General features: G+C 39.3%; 1 protein-coding gene across 4 annotated transcripts in view; it reads right to left on the minus strand.

Annotated features, from left to right (window-relative positions):
- PCSK5 (proprotein convertase subtilisin/kexin type 5) overlaps window positions 1-15,337 on the minus strand; it is a 255,951-nt gene that overhangs the window by 88,673 nt on the left and 151,941 nt on the right. For all 4 annotated transcript variants that reach the window (XM_054810046.1, XM_054810045.1, XM_054810047.1 and 1 more), the window contains 2 exons: window positions 8,675-8,792; window positions 7,414-7,602 (listed from right to left, as the gene is read on the minus strand). In XM_054810046.1, coding sequence (XP_054666021.1) covers window positions 7,414-7,602; window positions 8,675-8,792 — 307 coding nt within the window. The remainder of the gene's footprint in view (window positions 1-7,413; window positions 7,603-8,674; window positions 8,793-15,337) is intronic.

The raw sequence follows: 15,337 nt of genomic DNA on the forward strand, positions 1-15,337 counted from the left end.
TGGTTCAAGTATTTTTGTGCTGCACTGGTTACGCACTAAACTCTCAAATCCAAGAACCTGTGAGGTAGTACATAGATTTTGCTTTCAGTGGTGTTTGAATGAATGAATGAATGAGTGAATGAATGAAGTGATCAAATGTTCAGGTGTACTTTTCCTAATTTGGAAAAAAAATACATATGGAATAGGATCTTTTAAAGAGCATGGAACCAGTCCAGACAGTTAATTGATTTTGTTACTTGTCAGATTGATACAAAGTCAAAATTCATACCAAGGACACACTTACACACAGCTTATCATGGTCTAGTAAATTATTAGTACATGGTCTGATTAATTGTTAGTTTACTATTACAGGTTATAGCTTAAAATAGTAGAACAAGATTATTAGAATAATCTGCTATTTTTTTTTGACGATGACCATATAAATCTGCAATACCTGTACTCATGCATGCAACAGGCTTTTAAGTAGCAAAGTAAGTAACAGCATTTGAATCTTTATAACTTATTTGTTAACATAACCACAACAGAATGTCAGGACATGCAAGTTAGGGTGGATGTGACTACATGACTGACTGTATCCAGAGAAACTAATTATGGGCTGCTGCTCACAATGAATAGCATTAGATTTAAAAACAATGACTCTTCTCTCTCTGATGAATTTTATTACATACTCATCACATGCAATGTGTAGGTCTAAATAAGAATAGATATGTTACAGAGTGTAGAGTAAAATAATTATTTCTTTAAAACAAATTCAAGAGTCTTGGCCTCTTCCACTGCCACCACTTCGGCCTAGAAATTGTATCACCTTTCTATTTCAGAACATAACTTCAAGCAGAAATATTCACCTGTAATCAAATTTAGATCCAGAGGAAGGCAATTAGCCACTTTCTTGGAATTCCACAAATGGGAACATAAGGCTAGTCTCTCACAGTTAAATTTGCTAGTCTTAACCCCCGCCCCCCGCAACCTGTGTCGGCATTTTAGCAAAGAATCTCTAAGTTCCTAAAGGCTCAGAAGAATTTGTTTTAATTTGTTTTAATTTTTAATTTCATGTGAGAAAAGGCAGTGGGGGTAGGGCATCCATTTGGTAACACCACCATCACCTATCACAAACAATAAAAGGTAAATGCATAAAAGGAGCATTTTTATTATCAAGAGCTCTTTTTCATCTCAGAAGGTGCAGCTGCACCTGACTGACAGCCATGGCTGTATATTGCACTGACCACGTTGAGAGCCAGGAACCCTGCACAGGCTGATGGCTGGGGCTGCAGTGGACTAGCTGGCAAGAGAAGACTACTTTCTCCTCTGTAGAAGCAGTTTTTGTTTATGATGTCCTCCAGCCTACTAAACTGGCAGCCTGACAGGCAAGTGGTCCTTGCCCACTACTCTAATTGGCCACAAGACTTCAAGTGAGCTTACAGTTTGAAGAGTACAGAGTGCCTTCCCGAGCCGCGCACGTGCAAATGCTCTGGTCAACTGTTCTCCTTAGAGCAGCTCTTCTCCATGGGGTTCAACCACCAGCTCCCTGTGAGATGCAGCCCCTGAGGAACTGCAGACAGCTCAAACTGACTTAAGCAAAGCTTCAGTCAGACCCTACTACTTACTTGCACTGACGTATTCAGGAAAAAAAGAAACGGTCAGAGAGCACACAGGCGCTTCAGAAGCTTTCTCACCTACGTGTGTCAGGGAAGATCACTTAAAACTTCTGGACGTGGATCTACAGAAGATGTATTCAAAATGTATGCATATACTTTTTTTTTTTTTTTTAATTTCAATTTCATGTCTGGTTATCATGGTTAATTTTATGAAGCAATGGAGGTCTCTGAACTGTCATGATGAAGCTGTTTGGAGAAGAGTAGCATGAACAATAGGCCTCTCAGCCTGAAGTAGTGGATAGTACAGCAACCACCATCTTTAAATATAGACAGCTGGTCCCCAGGGACTACACATATCCGCATGAAATGCTCCATCATGACCTGTAGACATGTCAGGCTCCTGAGCTCCACACACCATACTGGTCAGCCAGCTGCGTGGCTGATACTTATAGCTGAATTCTTCAAAGCTGCATGTGCTTTCCTATTGAATTTGCAGTAAATTTTCATAAACCTCACTCTAAACAGGCAGAAATCCTAATGCAAGAGCATGAATGAACCTGGTGCCACATTACATACCTTTCCCACCCTATCCTAGGTTTGCAAGGGGACATCTGATTAGGGTAAGGGCAGTAGAGGACACTGACTGTCCATCACACAATCCAGTTTATCCCAAGTGAAACTCCATGTAGTAATAATAATGTTATAATAAGACTGAGGTGGGGCTAGTTTTCATAAGACTGGGAAAAGATTAATTCATTCTCACTGTAGTAGCTAGGGCAAACGTATCTGCAGGAAGTAGAAATCCTAGGCATTCTTCCTCAGCCTGTCTTAAACACCTCCTCTCTTTTCTATTTGGTTCAATAAAAACCTCATAAGCTGAGACATTTAGCTGGATCCTAAATATGTCCTTAGCCACTTGTGTTCACTCCTGCTTCAACTACGGGAAATTAAGTCAAACTTTTAAAGATGGGTTCTAATTTTCCACTAAAACGGCAGTTGAGGTATTGAAATCTAAAAGCCAATACATGCCTACTCTGCAGATCCTTGATTAATTCTTCGATAGTCTCAGTCATCAAAGAAAGGCATGTGTCACTCTAAATCTCAGATATATTGCATTTCATTCTTTCACATTTTTGTTTGAGCAAGTTCCAGGATCAATTTTAGAGTTACAGGGAGGATAGTGTCACTTACATTCATTCATTTACTGTTTTGTGCATAAACTCCGTCTTTTCTGCAGAGATGAGCAAATCAACAGTATTTTTTCCCTTCTTTGAAAAAAAAAAGTTTACTGTTTTTTTAAATTGATGTTGTGTCTGTAGTATCCCCAGAGTGCCCCACCCTATGTTCTACTAATACTGCCAGATTATAACAAAAAAAAAACAAACAAAAAAGATTTTTAGAGGTATTGACGTTGCAATTGCAGTTCAAAGAGCGGTTGGTAGAAGGGTAGTGGGATGTCTATTTACATCCTGCCCCCCCCCCCCGCCCCGAGGAAAAAAAAATAAAAAGAGAAAAAAAAATACAGACAACCTGAATTAAATAAAATATAGAAAGTATGAGGTGGGAGAAATAGTCTTCTGAGAACTGCTTCATCCTGTAGATATAGTAGAAGCAAAGGATTATTGTTTGCTCGCCTGGACTTAATAATACTACCACAGAGTCCCTTCCAGTTACTGTAACAGTAAGACTTAGCATGAAGGTTAGCCCTATCCTTTTCATCATATTTGGGTACATGAAATGTTGTTTTTGTTATTAGGGTGTAACGTGTAAACTGCAATAACGATGCAAGACAAACTGGTCCAGAAATCAAAATGTGCTCCTATAAAGAAAAGGTTTCCTCTACTTCTGATCACCAAGACTTTTTATGAAGCAAACTAGCAACTTAGATGAGAATACTTTGGTTTTGATCTAAGAGTTTCCCACAGAGGAGAGTAGTATTAAAATTTACTGATTATCTAAAGGTTTCATGCTAGGAAAAAGATGGTCATGAAAATACTTCCCTTTGTTACTGAACAGAGGTATTATTAATGTCAGTGCCAAATAAGCATAGGAAGCTAGTGGCCTGGAAACTTGCCACCACGTGGCTAAAAAATTTCAGTTACGCAGTTCGAACGGCAGCAGCTGCTTTAAATTTAAAAGGCAAGAATTAAACAAGCCATGACTTCAGTGGGAGACAAACGAGCCCTAAGTTTGCTTCTTCTATCCTCTTTGTATTTAGCTTCTCCTCCTAAGCCCCCCTGTACAGAACTGTTTGTTAGAACTGACCTTGGTACATCTCAAAAATGCTCAGAAACCCATGCTGCCAAATCCAATGGCCAATTGTTTTTAGAAGGGGGATACTGTTCCCCTTTGGACTTAACTGTAGCCTCATCCTCACACCAGCCAGCATTTTCCAAGCCTGTATTTTCCTCTGTTGCAGTACATCCAATGTAATCATGTTTAGTACTTTCCAAACAACAAAGCAGATGTTCCCTGTAATGCAGTTTTTGAAGAATGCACATGAGGCTCAAGCCAGTGACAGTGTAATCCACCAAATGCCTGCAAAGGAATCCACATCGCCTCTGACTAACAAGTTTTCTTACTGAAGTCATTTTAGGGGATGCCAACATTAAGGATAAAATATGCAAAAAAAAGGCCAGATACTGCCTTGAGGGACCTACGCATCGATGCACCAGAAACTACACAATGAGTCTTCTTCCAGAATTGGTGGAGAAGAAGTGCACATGTGTAAAATATACCTTTTGCACTTTAAGACATTTTACCAGCAAATTGTTTCAAATTAAACCCAGATGAGTAATGGTATAGCAATGAGGTTTTCCCTGGGTTCAGTAAAAACAGCTGGTATTGCTGCTATTAATCATCTACGTGTGCATTAAAAGGTCTTGTATGTCTGAGAAAAGCATCTCAGTCAGGTAGTAGCAATGTACAACAGCCTCTGGGACCTTTGCCTATAGAAAAAACCCATCCAGACTGCCTGCTGCCAATACATCCCTGCATGCTACTTGCACTTGAATGCATTTATTCTAATGGTCTCATCAATAATACTTTAAAAATCATAACTAAATTCTCATATCAGTGAGTAACAACACTCCTACTCTGAGTTTTATTTTATAACATGATACTAAAACATATACACTCAACAATACTCAGTATACTACTAATTGCAAGACCACTAAGCTGTAAGACTTCTTCCAGCAAGACCAAATAAAACAAGCCTTGAAATATCATTTTGAAAAGTACTATGCCCATATCCATCACTTTACCCTCAGAAAAGGCTTGTGAAGACTCTAAGTGTTTCAGACCTAGAGTTTGCAAAATACAGTTATTCCTTAATATTAGTAGCCCAGAGTTGTTTGTTTCAGTCAAATGTGACAAGTCAGTATATCTCTGAGACTTGCATGGGAAGAAAATTTCTGGTGCAATTGTATGAGTATTTGATCTATCATGAATAATTTGGGTTTTGGAAAGTGGCAAAACATTCAAAGGCCTTTCAGGTTTCTTTGTTTTCAGGTTAGCCTTCTGATAGTATAGGATAAGAAACAGCTGAACATCACCTTATTTTAATATATACATTTGCATTCTCTACCACAGGTACAGAAAATAATCACTTTCTAAGGTGCAGGGGTTACAAAGAGACTGATTGAATTAAACTTTGTTCCTATTCCACATACCAGTCATCACCAGAGGTGAACTGTGAATACTGGAATGTCTTTATCTCCCACTTGCTGTGAGTCAGCTGCAAGACATGAAAGCCTAGAGCCAAAAGTTAGCTGTGTTAAGACCACTGGGTTTACACGAGATTGTTTTGCTTGGATGCCTAGTTGGAGGACTTTTATTTTTTTCATTTTGAAGCATGGAAGAACTGCTGCATGGAAATTGAATAGAAAACTAAAGAAGGATTGCTTCAAACAGAAAAACAAAAGCCTGTTTCATAACTGCTTAGAGGGCAGAAGTCTGCCTCTGCACTGGCTAGCAGAGGACAAATTCTTTGTTCAGTGAAGCAGGGAGATACACAGATGTGTGTGCCCATTTGCTTTATCAGCAAGGCATTGACAACATGGGGAATGGAACACAGGAGATATTCTAGAGGGCCCCAAAATTTCAGGACACCTTTCACTCCATTTGATGAATTAATGCCTACAGCTTGAAGAGCATTATCAGTACAACTTTTCTTTTAAATTAACCTAATCTCTAATGAAAATGTGGGTTCACACTTCAGTCAGAATCAAGTCCATTTGAGCTCTACCTGTGTCCAAAGCAGGTCCTTTCTTTCAAAGGGAAAGATAAGTCCTTCTACCACTGAGGGACAGGAAGACTCCCAAGTTTCCAGGGCTAGATAGTTACTATATCAGCAGATGTGGCTGGGACAACATGCATGACAAGGCAGTCTGGAAAGCAGGCGACTCCCAATTCATTAAAAACTCTGAAGAGTAGGACTGGGGATATAAAATTTGCAAAGACTTGAGTGCGATGGCAGAAGAGTTCTCACGACATAGGTTTGACACATGGCAGCTTTTGCTGTTTCTGAGATATATAGTACCAGCTAACATCAACTTTTGTGTGGGATTCATGTTCTATGTCCAACATAAAGGCAGTCATCTAAATCTGCTAGTCACCATGAAAAAAATGTTCCCTATCATACAATGGTCCCATCATGAAGATTTTCTATCCAGTTAGAGAAGTATAGCAGCTTTTCTTATTCTTATTGTAACAGTAACTTATTTGCACATTTGAATATGGGGTAGAGTTTGAGAAGGTTTCTAGGGTTTCTTAGTGCTTTATCATCTCTGGTAGGAGACAGTGCTCTTAAACACTGATTTAGCAAGATTTATCTGGGAAGCACTTGCCAATGTTTTCTTCAAGAAAATTTCTGCTAGTAGACTAGAGAAATAGAAATATCACTGAGAAGTCTTTCAATTTGCTGAACATAAATACTAAGGATGCACCTCATCTCCAGGGACTGAAATTGCACTAATGTTGGAAATGCTGCATTGGATAAAGAGATACTTGTTTGAGTCCAGTCTGGCAAAAAAGAGACAATTTGATGCGGTGTCACAGCTTCTCCAAGAATGTAACACAGACGTGACTGGATGAGAAAAAGGACCGATCTTTCTTAGTGGTTGTTGTTAGAGTGGCCAGATATTCAAAAGTAAGTATCCATCACAGATCTGTGGGATGAAGGAAATGGCTGACTTTTAAAAATTTTCATATGCTGTTTACAAATGGACCCCATTAATTTCAAAGAACTAGTGCAACTTCTCAGCGTTGTCCTACTAGGAGCCTTTCATGGGTTGAGCATACTACTTCAATATGCAAGGGGAAAAAAGGGATATGGAAGTTGATAACATCAAGAGTCATAACCATATTCACAAAGCTTAAAGAAAATAGTAGTCAAGAACTACTATTCTGATTTTTATTAGTAGTGAACAAAAGATAAGAAAGGAGAAAAATCAAAAATAAGTGCTAATAGTATGTAGAAACACACTTCCATTCAGCTTCCTTCTGTAACACTGAGCCTGTTACTATTTTCTTCACATTATCCAGCCATCTAATAATTGGTGAGCAACACCAGACTATTGAAATTCATTAATCTTTGTTTTGGAGATGATGTCCTTCAACAGCTTTACAGCCTATTCTCATACTGATAGAGATTGCCATCCTTGAGTTCATTTGCACTTCACACTCCCCATCTCAGTAAAAATAATTAGCCTGTGTCTGCCAGTGAACCTACTGTAATGACCTGACTGTTGTTTGCTGATGCTGCAATCTCAGTGCAGGCTCTGCATGTTGACTGTGAAATTGCATTGTCATACAATACCTGTTGGCCAAAAGCTGTGACCTAGTTCCAGAAGGAGAGGTTAGGTAAATTGCCAAGTCTCCACGTCGAGGGTGAGTAATAGTGATGCGCACAACGACATGCTCCAAGTAGATCACATGGTGGTTAGGATTATCTGAACAGCCAGTGGCTTTATAAATTGAACGGACGATGCTGTCAGGTCGTATTGTTCTATAATACAAGCATATAAAACAACATTAGCATTTCTTGCTTATTCTGTAAAATAAGACAACCACATCCTTTCTGCGTAGTAGTGAATGACAGTGTTGGACAATTGTTTCTAAGGAGTCAGTAGACTATAACTGTTAGTTTTAACACTTCCTAGCCGAAACTATCACCACAGGGTAATTATTTTATTGCAGCTAATGGCAACTACCTGGCTTTCTGTTAAGCATGTACACATGCTAGAAGTGGACAGTGAAAAACCTGTAATAGGACTAAGCCTTTGGGACAAAGCATTTTTGTGGATTAGTGGCCAGCTGAGAATTATTCGGGCTGTCATGGGATCACAGCTGGTTGTTAAGCCCCAGGAAATGCCTGGCATAGCCATAGTCCTTGCTTACGTAATAGCAAGTATTACATGTTAACTGCACCAAATGGCATCTGACTCAGCTGGTTTAAATTGGCACAACACCCTTGCAGACTGTACCAGTTATGGATCAAGGCTGTCAAGCATATTTATCAAACAATATTCTTACTGCTTCAGAAGCGTGCCTTATGACTGATGCTGTCTCTGAATCCAGAGTGCATATACAGAATTTTGCTCTTAAGCTGGTTCTATAGACACCCTATCCTATGAAGCGGAAAGTAGTTTAGTCTTAGCCTCTGAGCTAGAGACTCTCCTGCGATGGTTTGCGAGAGACAATATCATGCAGTATTTTAATGAAAAGAGTATTTGCTTATTAGATCCTGGACTGATAAGTCTGTACTCATCTTACAAAGGTGACTGCAGTGCATGCAACTAAACATTCTTCTTCTTTGGTGCATCATCTATACCAGAATCAACTATTATCCAGCCTGGCCTGTTTTACTCCTTCAACTTCTGGGGTGTTCTTTAAACTAGGGCCTTCTTCCAAGCACTACAGGGAACAATGTTTACAGGCAAATGACCTGATATTTGTGAAGGTGACAGAGATCCCCAGCAGAGTTTTCAAAATGACCCACTATATTCAATGCAAGGGAGGGGTAAATTATACTCAATTTCTTTCCATAAGTTTCCAAGAGTTTTGGCAGCGGGTATTACTTGATTTGCCGATCCGTGTTCTCCACACACACATGCTGTGGAGGGACCGTTGTCCACTTTTCTGCTTCTATCACCATTGCTTCAGCATCCATCAGTCCAAATCCATAAAGGTGGCTCACTGCAAGGTACAAACAGAATGGTTGCAATTATACCATAAAACCTTGTTTTTCATCATAGACTAATTCCAGACAGTCGCATCCTAACAGGAGCTGCTTCTTTTCTACTTCTTCCTTGCTTTCGCACAAAGCTCAAAAATCTTGACAGAAATAATGACTATATCCAATCTGTTCACCGAATCTGTTCACTGCTTTATTACGGAAGTGGCAAATGACCGTCATGAATAACACTGCCTTACTATGAGGACTGTGGACCAGAACTGCAGAACACCAGGGAGTGCAACTGCCTCTGATGGCTGTTTGTCCATGTACCATAATTCAGCCCAGTCCTCTTACATGAGATAATGTTAAAAGGTGTAAAGAACCAGAGGAGGGTTATTTTTGTTACTCAAATACCAAAAACATGCATGTACATAAATATTGAAGGTAACTGAGACAATAAATTTAAAAAGGAAGTCTGTCTTCTGTAACTGCTGTACGCTCTTAACTTCCCTAAGTGTAAGTGGCACATGGATGCTCTCGTATTCTTGTATGCAGTATGGTTGCTATTGGCCAGCTAACCAGCAATGGATTTTGATCTCCCTAAAGATGTCTGCATGATGAGGGTGAAAAGCAATAGTATGTGAAGTCCAGGGCCCTAAAGATAATCCAGTTCTCATGCAGAGTCTGTGTCAGAAAGGGTCCTTCCTCTACCTCCTTTGCAGATCTGCTGATGAAGTTAGTGCTGGAGCAAGCTGTTAACATTGCTGTTGACCTGTGATATCACCTACTGCATGCATTGCATGCACAGTGGTATTAAGCATCCATGCCTATAGGTTAGCACTCTGTTAATGCTCATTCCTGGATGTTTGATCCTCACCTCTATCTGCCTTTCATGCCATGGAGAGTCAACGACGGTCGCCTTGCAATAAACTCAAAGCCTAGTAATTTAACTTTAATGCCTGAATGCCTTCTTCTCAAAGAAGCAGAAGGCTTTAATGCATCATCTTTCTCAGGATACAAAAAATTGAACTTTCAAATGCCCAACACCTAGACAAGGTAAACTATGCCCAACAGACTTGTACCAATTCTGTTCACTTTTTTGTAATTTTAAGAGTACTTAACTTGATGTAATTATTTCAAGAGTTCCAGCAGTTCACAAAGGCCAGAAGTTTCACTTACTGAATCAGCTATGTGTTTTTGGTTGCTGTTCCAATCAAAACAGAAGCTTGCAAATGGATTTTGATGAATTAGAAGAGCTGCTAGCCATGTTGTTTTATTGTGACAAATTGGTGCTCTCGGTAAAGTTCTGACAGGATAAGGTGAAAGAAAAAAGCTTCCAGAGGAGGAGTTTAGATCAAAAGTATTAATAAATTGGTTTTACTTTCTACCACAGACAGTGGTACCAGAAAACTTTCAGAAAAACATAAGCGCTATTTTAATCAGTAATGCGACAAGGCATGGTGTAAGTCTTTCCAACTGCACTTTGCACAGGGTTTGTGAAAGCAGCCTCTATTCATTGCCAAACCAGAATTCAAAGGACTCCATCCAAAAAAACCCCAACCTTGTCAAACAAATAACAGTTCAAAGCATAAAAACAATCAGTGCATCTTCCAATATCTAATACTGTCTGAAACTGCCAACTGAAGAGGGTTCCTCAATGGAAAATACTGCAAAGCATAACGACTGTGTAATGAACTGGTTTTCTTCCCATTGCCTTCCCCTTCAGCCCCAAACTGAAGTACACATATCATGGAAATGTTCATTTGGAGAGAACTAAACACAGTTCTTCTGCCAAATGAGGCAGGTACTGTTTTCAGAAATGAAACATAACGACTAAAATATATGAAAATAATGAAATTCAGCCCTCTTTCAGCCTTCTGAATTCTCTTTAATGTATCCCACAAACAAATGGAGAGGGAAAGAGACGTCCTATTTTTACATGTGGGTGGAGGCAGCCAGAAAAAGGGTATGGAAAGCGCAGATGGAGAAACTGCACACAGTTCCTGTGATGGAAATCTTGGTCATAGATATCATCTTGCAAGAACTGCATCTGCTGAGAGCATATTTATTTACGAAGTCATTTGTCTGTTCTTATACTGCATGCATTGCTCTGATAGTTAAAATTTTAATTAATAATCATTCTGTCTGCTCTGAAGAACAGTGGGAGGAACAAGAGTGTTAACTCACATGGTCTGTACCTGTACACAGTTACTCTGTATAGTACTACATTTAAACAGTGAGGGATTAAATTTTCATGAATGAAAAAATCTTTTGAGTTAATCCATGGAAAATGCATTTTTAATTCCTGACAGGTAGCAACTTGCATTGGCTTAGCACTCAGGATGTCCAGTTGTAAGAGGCTGTGTGTTCCACCCAACTACTGAGCTCAAAGAGCCAAATTTCTTCTCAACTCATCTTTTCTCACCCAGAAACAAGTGTAGAAGAGCACCTAACATTGCCACCACAAGGCAGTGACTTTTTGATGGAAATTTAAGTGGCTTTTAAGCCACCTCACTCTAGAAATTTTTTACCCTAATAAGCACATTAAAAATACAAATAAAATCTAGAGAGTGAACTTTCTATCCTTCCTACCTGAAAAATTATTTGGAAGATAGAATTGTGTTCATTTTTCATCCAGGAGAAAACATTACCACCCAAGGTTATGCAGCTGCGTTAATCGTCTGTGATTCAATGCTTAAACTCTGTTGCATGAGAGCGGAGGCAAGAGTGAAAAGTTCTGCACCAGCTGTCTTGTTTTTCCACAGCTGAAACAGAAGTACATTTTCCCTTGAAAGGCCTTCCCATAGAAATAAAAACTTCCTGACAGTCATGGGTGCTTCTAAATCCTTCCACGTGGGAGGCTTCCAGGCAGCTGATATTTGGCTGTCTGCAAGGTTTGCACTTCAAGGCCCTTGATCCAGTGGGTTGTTTAGCAACTGCAGGTATCAGCAGAGGCCCATAATTTTCAAAGACTAACTAACAGCAATTTAGGAAAAGAATCACAGAGTTAACAAAAGTAGTTGATCCCCTGTGTCTTGGAGAAGAAAGCAGATTTTGTTTCCTGCTGCCTTTAAATTGCGCCCCTTCATCTGTGTATTTGCTAGTACTGCTGTGAACTCTATGCTAGGGTGCCTCTCCCAAAGGTTAAAATGGCCCCACAAGGGGCCATAAATGTCTTCTGGGAAACATCTGGAACTGCCAGTGATTTGTATGCGAATGATACTGAGCTCACTTCTGCTCAGCCAGACAGAAAAAGCAATATTTGAAAGGTACTGATGATTGCAGAGTGAGATAAGCTGACTGCAAAATGCCCCAGGACCTTGCAGATAGCCACTTACGTGCTCTACATTAACACTGCTGTGAATTGCTATGGGGCTTCGTTGTTGCTACGAGTCATGGAGTACGTCTGTTTTGTAGGAAGATATTTGCCTTTCAGAGACAGAATAGGAACATGAGGTTGGTGCAATGTAAGTTGGTGACTAAGGAGCAGACTGGTGTTCTTGTTGAGATGTAGGTTGAAAACTGTGTTCTCCTTGTGATCAAGGTATCTGTGGGCAGAACTGTCCTTGAATCCTCTCTCTACTCAGGCGGCAATGCAAACTGATCCATTCCTATTTCTGCAAAATCACAGGCATGCACAGAGCTTTACAGATGGAGGACAAGTTTCAGAGAAAAATTTGTCTCCTGCAACACAAAGTAAACATTGAGTTTTAGCTGATCTCTTTACTCTTCTTATCATTAAAGAAAATAACATTTCTTGGGGCTAAAGTCCATTTATTTATCCCTGGAGCAATTCTTCAATTAGTGCACCATGAAATCAAGGCCTACTCAGCTGCTGGATAGAGTTCCCCAGCTTTTTCATAATCCCTTTGTTTTTGTCTGAAACTGCTATTGAAAATTCAATAACTTTCTCATTTATATACAAAGAGTGTGTAAAGCTACCCCCAAATCTAAAGGCAGCAATATATCCCACTTGACTTGACTAAGAGAAATATGAATGGCTGGTGTTGATAAATCATAACACAGAATCAGGAAAACTGGGCCCAGGCACTGAAAACACAGCATTTCTAGTGCCTCCGTACAGCTAAACTTGATTTGTTAGGCTGCAGTTTCATTGCCTGTCATCAAGATGTCTCATCAGTAGCTTAGATGCTAAGCCTCCCTTGCTATTTTACTCATCTGACAAAAACCATTGCAGAATATTTTCTCCCCGCTATAATTTTGGCCTTTAATTTTCTACTCTGTGGAAGCAGTTTTGGAAATATAAATATTTTGTATACACGTATAAAATACTAAATCAGAAGGAGAGAAATGATAATAACTTCAGTTTGTCAAATGAGGAACATGCATCTTTCCTAAACTAGATTCAGCCGTTGGTTATGTAAATTACTGTGACTTTTTCATTTATGCTGCTTTAGGATCTTGATCCAGTCTCATCCAAAATGAGACCAACAAAATAGGAGTCTAAAATGTCCCTTATACTGTGGTTTTCTTAAATGTTGCTTAAGAAGTTAGAAGTTGTGAGACTCTTGAGTTACTCTCATCCTATAAATACTTCAAACTGACCTACACCAATATTTCTTTTACATTTGACATTTTATTTGCAAATATAAAGCTCTAATTCTATATTAAAGTTTCTGTCATGTGCTTAGTATATCAAAATGCTTCAACCAGGAAAGACAATTGCCTAATGAAAATTAATGGACAAAAAAGGAGAAATGTTATGATGACACACGGCTTACACTATTTTAATTTTGTTTTGTCATGTCCTAGCTAAAGGAACACTGATCTTGAATGAGAATTCATCTTGTTTCAGCCATATTCCTATATCGTGTCAACCTGTGACCAGTAATTTGTGATAACCGGATGTGATTTCTGAAACATGTAACTGTTTTACAAGCCAATAACACAACTGTGCAAGAACATTCATTTTTATTCTTGCTTGTGAAACCGACTCCCTCATGCTTTTTAGATTAAGCACATTATTTGTATTTTTATATTTTATACAGAACCAACCCCTCAATTTTGCTACTTAAAGACAAAGCAAACAGCAAACTCAGTCCTCCCTCCCCACATAATTCCCTTAAATCCAGGTATTTTTGAAGACACAGCAGGCATGGTAGAAGATTGAGTTCTTACTCCTACCATCAAACTAGAGAAGGATTTGAAGGACCGAAAGTTGCCCAATAGATTTATCTTAAAAGTGGCAGCTACAAAGATGCATAATGAGAAACTGAAGCAACTGTGTATCATAGAATCATAGAAGTGCAGAATGGTTTGGATTGGAGATGACCTTTAAAGCTCATCTAATCCAACCTCCCTGCCATGGGCAGAGGCATCTTACTAGACCAGGTTACTCAATGTCCCATCCAACCTGATCTTGAACACTTCCAATGGTGGGGCATCCACAACTTCTCTGGGCAACATGTTGCAGTGTCTCACCACTCTCATTGTAAAAAATTTCTTCATAATGTCCAGTTTAAATCTACCCTCTTTCAATTTAAAACTATTGCCCCTTGTCTTGTCACTACAGGTCTTCATAAAAAGTTTCTCTCCATCTTTCTCATAAGCCCCCTTTATATATTGAAAGGTCGCAAGAATGTCTCCCTGGAGCCTTTTTGTCTCCAAGCTGAATAACCCTAACTCTCACAGCCTTTCCTCACAGGAGAGGTGTTCCAGTCCTCTGACCATTTTTGTGGTCAGAAATGTGCTAATAGAATACTTTAAAAATTGCTTTTATTGAGCTTCCAGTTATGTCAATTTCTGATTTTTGTATTAGTACAAATAATTTCTTCAATAATATACTAACTGTGGACTTACCTGATAAAAGATTTGACAAAAAAGATCAGCCCTCTGGATTTTATATTTTTTCTGTCAGCCAAAAAGTTCCTATTCAGATAAAATAAAACATAGATTGCCCAGGAACACTAGCAGGACAGCTAGTAGAAGCTAAATGTCCAGTAGACAGTGCACCTTTGTGCATAGTTTCTGTATGCAACTCTGACACTGTATCACCTTCTATGAGACTTTGCAGCCACTTAAAAAATAGCCCTAAACCACACCATCTTAAAACGTTATGGAATTAAATCCAAGATCACATTTGCATTCACATCCTATCAGTATCTATCTACTTCAGGAATTTAAAACACATACAGTTATTAAGCATAGACATTGGTTGACAAAAAGGACTGAATGAAATACACATTTGGGGCATCGGAGTCAGACTCTACTGGTAGTGACAGCAAGTACCACCCAAATACTTGCCCCCCTCATGAATGTTAGCAGCCTTTGGGCAGAGGTCATTAGTCTTCGGATTCAGCCACCCCATGGTCCACAGTCAGCAGTGAGCGCCCACGTGTACCCAGCATGGCCATGCCAAGTTGTCCCCCGCCCACACCAAGACCTGAATCAGTTCCCAATTTACTTATCAGAGCTTGTTTAGGTATGAGTAAACCAGGTAAATGAAGTTCTCAGAGCACATGGTATCTACTGTGCCCTGCACATGGGGACATTTTCCTCAGAGTCAGAGACATACCAGGGACTCTTGCTGAAAACCTCAGCAGCG

Source organism: Grus americana, chromosome Z (assembly GCF_028858705.1).
Source record: "Grus americana isolate bGruAme1 chromosome Z, bGruAme1.mat, whole genome shotgun sequence".
NCBI classification, from domain to species: Eukaryota; Metazoa; Chordata; class Aves; order Gruiformes; family Gruidae; genus Grus; species Grus americana.